The sequence below is a fragment of the Leptosomus discolor genome, chromosome 12 (assembly GCF_034619465.1).
Source record: "Leptosomus discolor isolate bLepDis1 chromosome 12, bLepDis1.hap2, whole genome shotgun sequence".
Taxonomy (NCBI): Eukaryota; Metazoa; Chordata; class Aves; order Leptosomiformes; family Leptosomidae; genus Leptosomus; species Leptosomus discolor.
In genome coordinates, this window is record NC_141402.1 from 706,851 (window position 1) to 719,415 (window position 12,565).

At 53.2% G+C, this 12,565-nt stretch overlaps 1 protein-coding gene across 2 annotated transcripts in view; it reads left to right on the forward strand.

The window, feature by feature from the left end:
* Window positions 1-12,565, forward strand: part of RMDN3 (regulator of microtubule dynamics 3) — a 30,555-nt gene continuing 17,990 nt past the window's right edge. The window contains exons 1-6 of one of the 2 annotated variants that reach the window (XM_086472400.1): window positions 1-184; window positions 2,075-2,270; window positions 3,134-3,280; window positions 7,262-7,529; window positions 9,094-9,196; window positions 10,278-10,338. In XM_086472400.1, coding sequence (XP_086328526.1) covers window positions 1-184; window positions 2,075-2,270; window positions 3,134-3,280; window positions 7,262-7,529; window positions 9,094-9,196; window positions 10,278-10,338 — 959 coding nt within the window. Of the gene's footprint in view, window positions 185-1,941; window positions 2,271-3,133; window positions 3,281-7,261; window positions 7,530-9,051; window positions 9,197-10,277; window positions 10,339-12,565 lie in introns of those variants that run through there. The other variant, XM_086472401.1, reaches the window with a different exon arrangement.

Here is a 12,565-nt window from a genome sequence, read left to right on the forward strand (position 1 = left end):
ATGGCGCGGCCCGGCCCCGGCCCCGGGCGGCTGGCGCTGGCGCTGGGCGCCGCGGCGGTAGCGGCGGCGGCGGCGGGCGCCGGCCTGGGCCTGCTCTGGGCGCTGCGGCGGCGGAGCGGCGGGCGGCCCTGGCGGCGGGGCAGCGGCCGGGAGGCGGAGGAGGCGGCGGGGCGGCGGAGCCAGGGTAGGGGGGCGCGGCGGGGCCGAGGGGGGCGGGGGGGGGCGCGGCGGGGCCGGGGGGGGGGGGGGGGATGAGGATGGGGATGGGGATGGGGATGGGGATGGGGATGGGGATGGGGATGGGGGGGGGCGCGGCGCCCCGTCCCGTCCCGTCCCGCCCTTCCCGGACCTCGGGCTGCGGGCAGGGCGCGCGGTCACCGCGCTGCGCCGGGCGGCGTAGCCCCCGGGGCGGGGAGGGGGCGCCCACCGGGCCGGGGCCTGGGCCTGGGCCTGGGTTGGGCCCCTGGAACCCTTGGGGCCCGGGGAACGGCTCTGCCCGCGCCGTGTTCCTTTAACCCCCAAGGCCGCCTTCAGCTGCGGAGCCGCCGTGGGGCCTTTGCCGGGGCGGTTCCGATTCACCCGCTCGGCGCCGAGCTCTGGCGGGTTCAAGTTTTGAGCTTTTAAAAAGGCCGATTTGGGAAACCCGAGGCTGCTTTTCTGTCCCCGAGTCTGTGCCCAGCGTCTGCGGGCAGTGGCCCCACGCTCGGGTCTCACAGCGAGGCGGGTGGCACAGGGCTGAGCAGGCCAGCGCCGGTGTCGCCCGTTAGTACGACGTACGGTCATGAAATAGGAAGAAAAATAAAATTGCATGTAAGGAGGAACTGCAGCATCTTTACGGGGGTATCCAAAGGCTTCTCCGCTCCTGTGCTGGGGCGGGAGTAGTTTGGGAACGGTATTTTAACCCGCGGCGTTGCAGCACCAGCTTTAGCTCCCTGTGCCTCGGTGTTTCCCCGCGTGTACAGCCCAAGCACCACGGCAGGAACGGGAGAGCGGCTCTGGCAGCTGGTAACTATCGCGGCAGTAAACGGCTGCCCCTGGTTGCCGGCCGTCTGGCTTAGAAGGAATTGGTTCCTCCAGTTTCACCAGTGTTGCGGGTCTCTGCCCTGGAGCAGCAGGTCCTGAGCAGAAGCAGGGAGGACGGGAGTATCGTCCGCTGCCGGTGGGACAACGGGAACAGCGACAAACGCTGCTGGAGCGGGGCAGGGGCTTGGAAACGCCACGTTGGGGTCCTGTCCAGCCCCTTCTTGGGAAGATAGCAAGGCAAACGGCGTGGTTTCGGAGGAGCAAAAGAAGAGTAGGGGAAAGGTCATGGTGCTGCTTCACTTTGGAGAATTTACATTTTTATCTCTGAGTTTGGGGGTAGCCTGGAAGATAAGCCCTTTGTTTCTGCGAATCTGGCTGCTTTTTTGAGAGTGATTGTCTTTTTTCACTTGTTAATATAAAAAGAGTGTTCCTTCTTAATTACTTAACTGGTAGTATATTTATTTATCATATTTATGAGCTTTCAAGAAAATATGTTTAAAATCCACGGGTGTAAATCTGTTCTTAATGCTGGTCGATGCCGCTGTGTCTACAGGAAAGCTCAATGGTCGGACTGGTGACGGTTCTAGACACTCGGTGGAAGGCAACGACACGGCAGTGACTCGAGTGCTGTTTCAAGGCTGCTGCCTCCTCTTTGGGTTTCTGTGGGGTTTTTTCCCCTGAAGGAGAATAGAGGTTTTTGGTGGTTTTGTTTTTTTTTTTAAAGAATAGGTCTTTTTTGGTCCAAATTAGCTTCCATCGCCCTTGTTCATTGCCACGTGTTCTCCTGGGAGCTGGTTGCTTTCCTGGCTGATGGCCTCCTGACTTGATTGCGATTCGGGAGAAAATCAGAGCTTTCAGCAAGATGTTCATACAGAAGTGCAGAGGGAGGGAGGGAGGGAGCAGTAAGGCAGCCGAAGAACCAACAGCCTCGGGCCAGGCCAGGCAGCAGGACCTGAGAAGGGAAGCCTCGGGCCCTCCGGCCTCTGAAAAGGAAATCCTCAGATTTCCCGTTGGCATCTAATGAACCTTTTCTCCTCTTGTCGTCTGCAAGTCGTGCCCGGAGCGCCGGTTCCTGCCGAGGTGGGGGATGGTGCCGTGTACACACCCCTCCTGACGCACGACGAGCCCGTGGATGTGCTGGAGCGCCTCGACTTCGTGTTGAGAAACATTTCAGAGCTCAGAAAAGAAGTGGAGGAGCTACGGAGCAGCCTGCAGCGCTTGGCTGCAGAAATCGTTGGGGAAGTCAGGTATCGACGTGCCCCTTTCTGCCGTCTTCTACGGTCGCGCGTGTTTACTCCATAGCCTGGTGGAACGGCCGTGACCCAGTGGGTTAAATTTAAAGTCCAAAAGCAGAAAGAGGGTGTCTGTGGTTTCCACGGGGGGTGAGGTCTCGGCCTCCGGTGAGAGCAATGCGAAACAAATGGTGTGTTTGGCCAGGGTTGGTGTTTTCTTGTGGAGTATCAAGTCGTGACGCTTGCTTCATGGTCGAGGCTGGAAGGTTGTTTGGGGCAACGGGTGCAAGCTGGAGCACAGGAGGTTCCACGGTAAATAAGGAAAAACTTTCCCTGTGAGGGTGGCAGAGCCCTGGAGCAGGCTGCCCAGGGAGGCTGTGGAGTCTCCTTCCCTGGAGATATCCAAGGCCCACGTGGGTGCAGTGCTGTGTGACCTGCTCCGGGTGGTCCTGCTCTGGCAGGGGGGTTGGACCAGATGATCTCCAGAGGTCCCTTCCCACCCCTGACATCCTGTGATTTGGTCTGTAAATGTTTGCCTCTTGCTGCTGCCGCATTCTCCCCGACTGCTTTTGGCACAGAAGGAAAGGCCTCTGTTCTGCCAGGGGTCTGAGGATCCCTGGTTGGCTGGGGGAAGGGGAGGGGTGCGTGCGGGGCCGTCGCCCCCCGGTGCGTGCACACCTCTGGGCTCAGACTCGCTTTAACGGGGCAGGAGGACGGTTGGTGTGTGGCAGCGGGAGGTTTGTGCAGGCAAGAGCCAGGCACCTGGTGGGCTCTCGGAGATGGAGCGAGTTGGACAGAAGCTGCTAGAGAGCAGGAGGGAAGGGGCAGACGTTTCGCTAATAAAAGGTTTATTTGCTTCTCTTTTGGCCGCCTCGAAGGTCCCACCTGGAAGAAACCCAGAAGGTAACTCGCCGGAGGCGGTTCCCGTTCCCGAGAGAAAGAAGCGATTCCACGGGCTCCAGCTCGATTTATTTCACAGCCAGCTCGGGAGCAGCCAACACGGACGACGGCGAGAGCGAAGGAGGGTGAGCAGAGCAGGGGGCTGCGAGCCGCTCTACGGCCGTCGCTGCCGGTTCCTTACGACCCAGCAGTTGATAACATAGCGGGGGGTTTTCCCCACCGGGTGTCCATCATCCCGGGTTTGTTTGCTCTTCTTACTGCAAGTCATCTGCTCCCAGGGCCAGACTGAGGGAAGTGCAACAATGCTGACTTTTAGAGAAAGGGGGGAAAGAAAATAGATAAATAAATTTATAGCTCTTAGGGGGTTTTTTGAGCAATAATTTGATTAGGGAACCTTGCAGGAAGAAGAGAAGTAGAAGTCCAGCCTGGGACTTGAGTGAGAGAGCTTATAAATGAAATTTTCATGCAATAATGTATTTAGAATGTCTGGAAAACTTGAGAAAGTTAAAAATACATTTCAGTCAGCTGAAACGCCTTTGGCTAGGGCGTCTCTTACAGGTTTTTGTCAGCGTGTTGCGCTGATCAGTTGTTGCTTGAGTTCTTACGGTTTAAAAACAGGTGAAAAGTACCCCGTAGTTTAAGAACATCAGTAAAAATGACACTGTGGATGCGGGTATTGTGATAGTAGATGGATTGTGAGAGTCTGCTGCCTGTCTGGTGAAACGCTTCTGAGCCTTCATGGGACAAATCCGATCGCTTGTGAGGTGTGTCCGTGCGTCCTGCAGCGGGCAGCGCTGGCCCCGTACGTTTTCCCAGGGAAGCTGAAACGAAAGGTGGTTTAAAGGGAGGAGTTAATGGCAGCGCCGAGAGCAAGGCAGGCGCTGGGCACGGCCCGCCGGTCGGTGGCGGCTCGGTGCGCAGTCGGCTGGCGCAGGCTGACACGGGCTTGTACGCGGGGCCAGAGCAGAGCCGGCCGTGTGCCTGCCCTGGCACCGCGCCCCGTGAGGCGCTTCTCTCCGGTAGCTGGAACAGGCGGTGCGGGAGGGGGCTGGTGCGATCCCACAGGTTACGGAGCTGCCTCGTCCGTCCGAAGCGGGTGTCCGCGTGAAAGCAGCACGAGGGCGTGAGTGACCCGCGGGGTGTCGTAGGGCACGAGGCTGCGGGACGCGCTCTGCTGGTCCTGAAGAGGAGACCTTGCTCTCGAGGTGGCAGCAGATGCGTTGAGCCATCAGGGTGCCCGTGCGTTCTGCAGAGCGCGCTGAAAAGGAGGGGTTGGCAGCAGACCCCAGCCCCGCGTGTCCTCTGGTCGTTGGGACGTTGCGAGTCGTGACAGAGGCCGACAGCAGTTCTGAGGTTTGGAGCAGGCGTCCTCCTTAGGGGACCTCAGGTGGCTGTGGAGCGGGGATGTGCTTTACTGCAAATCCTCCTTACTTTATTGGGAACCTAGTGATGGTTGGAGGAGTTCTTACATTTTATTTAAAGTCTGTAATTAGGTTTAGTGACTAGTGCGGAGGATTGTGAGTAAGCAGCTCCCATCTGGTTAAAAAAAAAATCAAATAGTGTAATTTCTCACTCTGGTATTGTTCCTGTACAGATAGGTGTGATATTAACCTCTTCAGGACCAGCTGCCTTTAGTATGGTGATGTTGTCTTTTAGAGATGTAAGTACTGACGTTTTCTGGAAGAATATCAGGGTAGGACATGCAAATTTTGCAAAAGACTATTAAAGCTCTTTAGCAGCCACTGGGAGGAAGAATGAGACTGTTCCCAACAGATAAGTTTCAGCTGTGTGTTCGTTTCTGGCAGTTGTGTTCTTCTAATGAAGCTCAGACAGAAGAACTCGCGTTTCAGCTTTAATTTGCAAACCACACGGACATCAGCATCTTCTCTGATTTCATGTACAATTCACAAAAATCGTCACGAGCTTTCAGGAGCCCAGAGGTCTTGGGCTGTGCAATTTCCCTATATTGCTTTGGCACTGCGTTGGTCTTTTGGGCTTCTTTGCCTCCTCTTTCCATGTGCTTTTTTGTTCCAGCTAGTCTGTTTTCATTTTCGTTCGGGATGTGGCGTGCCAGAGGCCTCACCATACTAAAGCATTTAAGAACTTTCCATCATTGTGAACTCGAGAAAACAGGCTGATAACATCTAAATCCCTTAATCTTTCTGAAAACTCGGAGTTTATGAGGTTATACATGGTATTGCTTTTCTTTTTTAAACTGGCAGCACCTTGTGTGAGCTGTCTTGGGGAAAACACATTTTTGTGGTGGAAGGAAAAGAAGTGCAGGGGAGCCATCCGTTGCGCCTGGTTTTAAGGACCGTGTTGTGTTTCCGGGGCCTTGCACGCGGGAAGCGTTTCTCAGCTGAAGTGCTGAAGCCTTCGCGGCTGCCAGTGAAGGGTGTAGTGGGACAGTGTCCCAGCGGCGTAGCCCACGGCGGTGCTGCGCAGGGGGTTAGGGCGGGAAATAGGAGAATTTGAGGAGGAGTTTGTGTTGAAGTACTGAAAAGGAGGTAGTCTGGAGAACGAATGGTATCGTTCATCTCAAGAGAACGTCAAGAAATGAAGCTTCTACTCTGAAACTGAGCCGTGCCAGGGTCGCCCACCACCGCGTTGCTGCGTTACCCGTTAACTGAGCGCTGCCTGCGTCATCTCGGGCGCGTCCTCGTGTGGTGCTTCTGTCCTGGCTCTGCGGTGACAAGGCTGACTCGTACGTCATTTCTTGTCTTAAAATGTTTCGGTACCAAGTGGCACGTTCTCAAACTCGGGGGTGAGGGCTGGAGGCTGTGGTGAGTGGGGGTGTTTGTTCACCCTCGACCAGCGGGGGAAACGCTCGAGCGTTACTGATGGCTCAGAAAGGCGAAGCTTCGATAGCCAAACGTGTCTCGTTATCTGCGCGCGGCCCGCTTGCGGCAGCTGCTGTCTTCAGATAGGGGCTCCGGTCCCGTATCTCTGCCTCCAAAGGCAGCTTCACCCGCAGAGCCACCCTCGGAACAGGGCTTCCACCGGAACAAAGGGAATTACCGCGGGCCCTCAGACTGCAGTGACGCCTAATTCCAGCAGAACTTGTGAAGCTGCCTTGGGCACAGATTAATTGGGTAACAATTGCAAACATCCCCTAGAAGTAGCGCTGCTGAAGTAGCTCGCTTCAGGAAGAGAGCTTTCCTTCAGAGAGACCAACAAAACCTGAATACAGAAGCGCAGACTCTTGAGTGACGGGCTGCCTCGCGCTCGTGCTTCAGTCAAGAGCTTGTGGACAAGTGTGAGGGGGACAAATAGAGAATCTTCTTTAAAAATAAACTACTTCTGCAGGTAGACACCCGCTGCAGTGTCACTGCTCAGTGTGTAGTGCTGTTTCACATTTCCAGCTTAGGCGCCTCTATATGATCTGAGGGAGCTTAATTTTAGCCATTTTCAGTGACTTTGATCTGAGCTTTATCCTGGTTCATTGGACTAAGTTAGCAGCTAATCATTGCCTGGGGTTTTGTACGTGTGGTGTCTTTTTGTGGCTCGTCTGCCGTCTCCTTGCTGCCCTTCTTGCTCACGTGCAGTCCTTCTGGTGGCTCTCCTGCTGCTTTGCACCTTTCCACATGTCAGTGTGAACAAGCTGGGTCGTGTTTAGCGCTCAGACAAGATGCTGGAGGTACCAGATACTGCCCAAACAGCTATTGTGTCTGAAATTTCCTGGAACAGGCTCAAGACCTCAGGTTCTATTTTCCACATGGATGAATGTGTCGGATTTTTTGTTGAAGTTCTCTTTCACAGTCTGTACCTTTAACTGAATTGTCCTGGCTCTGTGCTCAGTTGAAGGCAGAAGGCCTAAGAGAAGCTGTGAGGGTACGCAGGGGAGATGTGGACGCTCGTGGCTGGTTCTACTTAACTTTCGGGGGCCCTTCATTCTTCAGCTCCTTGAGGTTGTGTGCATGACGTGAGAATTAACAGTTGGTGGGTTGCCTGAGACGCTTGGATTGCGCGGTGTTCTCCAGGACAGACGAGATACTTCTCTTCCTCGATTAGGAAGGGCTGTTTTTCTGTACTCTGTGTATAAAGCTGTCGTAAGCTGCACAGCATCTCCTCCAACGGATTTCTCGTTGTGTTTTTCTTTCTCAAAGGTACACCACAGCCAACGCCGAGTCTGATTACGACCGGGAGTCCGAGAGAGAGAGCGAGGAAGGGGAAGATGAAGTGAGCTGTGAAACAGTGAGAACTGTGCGACGGGATTCCCTGGATCTCGTCAACGAGGATGAAACACATTTAATCTTGGATTCCTCGCTGGAGGAAGGGCTGGGTCAGCTACTGCAGCAGGCGGACCGCTTGCACAGCGGAGATGAGCAGGAGAAGAGAGAGGGCTTCCAGCTGCTGCTGAACAACAAACTGGCGGTAAAGGTTGCCTTTTTATATTTTCCAGCAGTGATTTGTGTTTTCAGCTAAATAGCTGGGGAAGAGGAAATTGTGTATCTTAGCAGGGCCCGGGTCCTGCACAACAGCCGGGCCAGCTTCCAGCAGCCCCTTCCTCGGGAGCAGCTTGGGAGCGGGCCGAAGGCCAAAACTGTTGGGGCTACAGCCAGTTCCCGGTCGCGCTCTGACTTGGAGCGCTGTGTCTCGTCGTGTCATCGCCTGGCCTGAGCGAGCACACTGTCCGTGTGTGAGGTGACAGCGGGGGGGAGTGTGCAGGGAACTCAGCAGGCGTTTTGCAGATGGCTCGAGCTGTGCTGGGGAGACGCGGTGCTCCCGCGGGCTGCCCGGTGCGCGGGGGTGGTGGCTCCCAACGCGCTGCAGGTTCGAGGGTGAGGCAGCGCTTCCGTGCGGGTTAGCTGCTGAGGTGAAAACCCTGGGTGCTGCAGGGGTTTGGCCACCCTAGCGGATGTGTCTCGTTATGTGGTATAGGCGTGTGACTCGATCCCCCGATCCGGTGAGCGTCGGTGCTGCCGTGGGGGCGCAGCGAGGGGCAGGGACAGCTCTCCTCTGGCTGTTGCAGGTCGCTGGCCGATACCTCCGGCCACACGCAGCGGTGCAGCCGGCACTGGAACGTGTCTTGCTGCAGCTGTGGTGACCTCCAGCCGCCAGTGCAGGCGTGCCTGGGCCTGCTGCAGCTGCACCGGCAGCCTCTGCGGTGTCGCCGAAGGGCTGCAGAGCCAGCACGGAAAATGTTCTCCATTACCTGCCTTCTAAAGAGCAAAACCTTTTTGGCTCCTGGGTTTCCAGGAGAAACAGAAGGAAAGAAGTGACACATAACTTGACCAGTTCTAATTTCAAGTCGGCTGGGCTTTTTTCCTTCTCCTGGGAGAAATGACAGGCCTGTCAGCTTCCGAAATTCTCTTGCGTGCTTCTTCCTCGTGATTCTCCCGCTTCCTTGCAGTTACAGTACTGTCACAAAAGAAACCAGACTGTTGGGTGGTTGTGTTTTAATTTCCTACTTTTTTTTTATTTTTAAAGTAAGATTGTCAGAACATAACCTACTTCAAATTCAGCAGCACACCTACGGTACTGCCGCAGGCTTAAGAAGGAGGCAGGCTGTGAAGCTGTTTGAACGTGGACTGGAGTATGAAAAAAGTAAAATTCGGTTTGTGAATTTTAATGGAAGTGGTGAGGTTTAGGGTCATTTCCCACACCCCCCCCACACCCCCCCCCAGGGTTTTGAGGTTAGTGGAGACTGCTGAAGAACTGACCCCAGTGTGGCCACTGAAGTGGAGGGGTTCCTTGTTAGAAGGTGGCAACTATCAGACCCGTACCGGTAGCGTAGCATTGTAAGCTCGATTCCACATTTGGCCACCGAGTTTGCTCTCCTGTGGTTCTGCTTCCGTTCTTGCAGAGTTGGGGCCTTTTAAGGTGTCAGAAAATAACCTGTGTGACTTCTAGTGTATGCCCCCGGGTGATTGGTCTTTCTCATGCCCTTCGTCAGCGGCAGAACAGTCTCATACAGAACATCTGTGTTTCGCTGCAGTACGCGGACCAGCAGGACTTCCTCTGGCGCCTGGCCCGAGCCCACGGCGACATGTGCGAGGTCACGGACGACGCGGATGAGAAGAGATCCTACGCGGCCGGCGGTAAGGGGGAGCTGGATGGTGGAGGCGATGGCGGGGGGGTGCTCAAAGCTGACAGTGCTCGTCAGATTTATAAACCCTACACTTGCAAACAATCTGGTGGGTTCTTTTTTTTCCCCTTGTAATCTTTTTTTTCAGGTGAGTAGCTAGCAGTGCCGTGGGGGTATGTGTTTGAAATTTTGACTTTCTGAAGGGTAGTATAGGTAGACCAAGGGCTAGTTAAAAGTGTAAAAGTTTGGTTCTCAAACCTGTTGTTCATATCCTGTGTGGCGTTAAGGTAAGTAAGTTTTGGCTGTAACGCATTGAATTTTTTGTGTTGCTAACACAAAAAAGAAATGTATTTTTAAATGTGCATTTACTCAGAGGAAACAGTTTAGTTTCGTTCCCTCATTGTTCTTCACTGTCCCAAGTGTGGTTCGTTTGCAAGATTGCAGGTGGGTCAGAATAAGATAAAAAAATCATCTTTGTCACAGTTAAGGTGTGCGACAGAAGATACTCTTCTGAATAATTTCTGTCCTGTTTATTATGCACATAACTAGATATAGTTAGTTAATACTCTAATATAATTATTCTTTTCTGGAAAACAGTGTAGCTGTCCAGAACATGAAATTTTAAGTTTTGTTTTATAGTCCTTTGAGCCTTCAGAGGGCACTTAGTGTTCAGGTTTTTGAGACTGCAGGTCCTTGGAGGAGTGAGGGGGAGGTGGGGCCGGTCCTAGATCTGAGGCTGTGAAACGCCTCAGAACAAACCCACTGAAAGCTCCGGTTCCCTTTTCTTACCTTGGTGCGGAAGGTGTTTTCATTGCTGAGAACTGCGCTTCCAAACGAGGTGAAGCCACGTTGACAGGTCAGCACAATCTGCTGCCGTACCACAACGTTGTGTGATCTCCTCGAGTGGTCTTGGATGTTCCCTGTCACTGCAAGAGCTTGAAATTATTTACCAGACATTTTCAAGCCAAATGTATTATAAAATGAACAAACATATGACTTCTGTGCCGTTCCATTATTGTACTCTTAACAGCCTCAAAGAAAGAAGTTAAGAGAGAAAGCGGCTGAATTTCTTACCTCTGACCCCTTGTTTGCAGGGAAAGACGAGATGGAAACTGCCTTACAGAAGTGGGACCAAAGTGCTGAGTGCCATCAATGGTATGTAACTTCTCACTTCTTGCTTTACAAGCATGGGAAAAGGACTCGAGAGTGTTGTGAGCTGAGCTCCATTTAAAAAAGGGAAAAAAGGCTTACTTGCTTTTGCTGGGCATGTACTACATTTGTGTTATTTTCGGTAAAAAGCCATTTTTAACAGCATTGGTGAACTGGCATAAGTAATGGCCTGTCAGACAGTAGGTTTGGTTGTGATGATGACAATAAACGTTGCCTTGCTTACGCCAGTTTAATTATGAATTTCTCCCGGAGACGAGATGGCCAGAAGCGTTCGTGAGCGAAAGCTCCCGGGTAGAATAGTGAACTTCTCTGGCTGCTCGGAACAGGTTGTATCAAGGCTTCTGAGAGTCTGCACCTGACAGGCCGGTGAACTTCGGTGGTGGTAGTGAAGGACGAACTTCCCGACGAGGCCTGGACAAACCAGCTGTTGCCAAAAGGAGTTTGAGACGGAGGAGGGCAGTGAGCTCCGTTGGGTGTCCGCCAGGCCAAATGTAGCAGACCAGGCTGCGTGTCCTTTGGGCTACGCACGGCTTAAGCGCGTATACTTGGAAAGGGTGAAGTGAAGGAAAGTTTATTTAGAAGATTTCCTGGGAATTGTGCAATTTCCCTTTCCGAAAGCGGCAGTAATTCGCTCAGCAGCTGCCTTTCGGCCCCACGTGTGCGCCTGGGCGGGATGCTGCGAGCCTCTTGGCACGGGAACGAGCCGAGCGCCGTCGGCCGCGCGCTCGATTGTGCCGACCCTGGGAAAGTGTGTGTCGGGGCGCCCGCTCCATGCTGGGGGGGGGTGGGCTGCGAAAGAACGCGTCTCACGCCGATAACGTGCAGAAAGCTCGTTCCTGAGTTGGAGAGCTCCGGGGGGTGAGGCTGTCTCTGTTTTCTTTCGCGAGCCCTCTCCTGCCTTTGGCCCCCTCGGCCCCCTGTAGAGCCGAGCTCGCAGCCGTGGGGGTGAGGTCTTAGGAGGGATGTACTGAACATGAACGAGGTTTTTCCTGTGCGTCCCTCCAGCGCTCTGGGGTTAATGGTTGGGTTTTGCTCTGTTGCTGACATTTCGATACCGCCCTGCTGCGCAGAGATGCTTGCTTTGTGTCACGGGGCGATACATTTGCCTGTCAGCTAGGCCTGTGAGCGTGGGCTTGGTGCTGGGCCAATGTTCTTATGTTCATCCTAATTCTGGAGTAAGTAGAAACGTCATTCTTACCAGACAGCCTTTTACAGCCTTCTGGAGAGTGTCTTCTGGCCTGGCACTGCTGTCTTCTGCCCGTGATGCTGCCTGTCATGCTGCAAAGCACTCTGGCTTTGAAATGACTTGAGATAGCAGCATAGGGCTTTTTTTTTTTTTTTTTTAATAACAGAGATATTTTATATATTTTCATGATAACAGATGAAATGATCTGCAGTTTAGCCGAGCGAGGGGAGCCGTGTTTGTGTAAATCCTACAGCTGGTTAGGATGTCAGTGAGGAGGCTGGCGGGAGGGAAGGTACCTGCTCTCTTCAGCAGCCTGAATGGACAGGCTTTGGTGGCAGCTCATGTGTGGGACTGAAAGGATGGCTCTCCTGTTTCAAAAGCACACCAAGAGGGTTTGTAGAGTGGTACGGGTGTTTGTAGGGGTACAGGAGTGCGCTTTTCTGGTGTTCTGGGGAATCCCGTGATGGACAGTGTTTATCAGCAGGTACTCTGAGGGACTGACAACATGTAAAATAGAATGAAAGAGAAATGCTTTTTTAAATGGAAGTTACTGGGAAAACAGGATGCTGAATATCTTTACTGAATAAATAAATTTATTTTACTCTGGTGCCCTAGCTCTTGATTTGTGGAGAATTGAACAGAGAATTATTCACACTTCCTTTGTAAATTCTGGTTTTATTCTGCTGTGCTTCTCTCTTCAGTGCCTGTTTCCCTCGCTGAAGAACCCTGATCTTTTGTTATCTCTTTTCATAGGCAATCATTTCGCTAGCTCTTGTCACCCATGTTGTCTTTCCCGTGTTATTCTCTTTCTACCAGATCTCTCTTCAGACAAAAGTGCAGGAATTCCCTGCAGAACTCCAGTTGTGGCAGCAGCATGGATTTGTGTCGTACTAACCTGATGATCCTTTTCATTCTCTCGTCCATGTACAGTAGCCAACATGGTCTTTCTCTTTTCCACAGCATGCTAAATGGACATTTTCATAGAAATATTCCCAAGGATTTTAATGTCTCTTATGTGTGGTACAG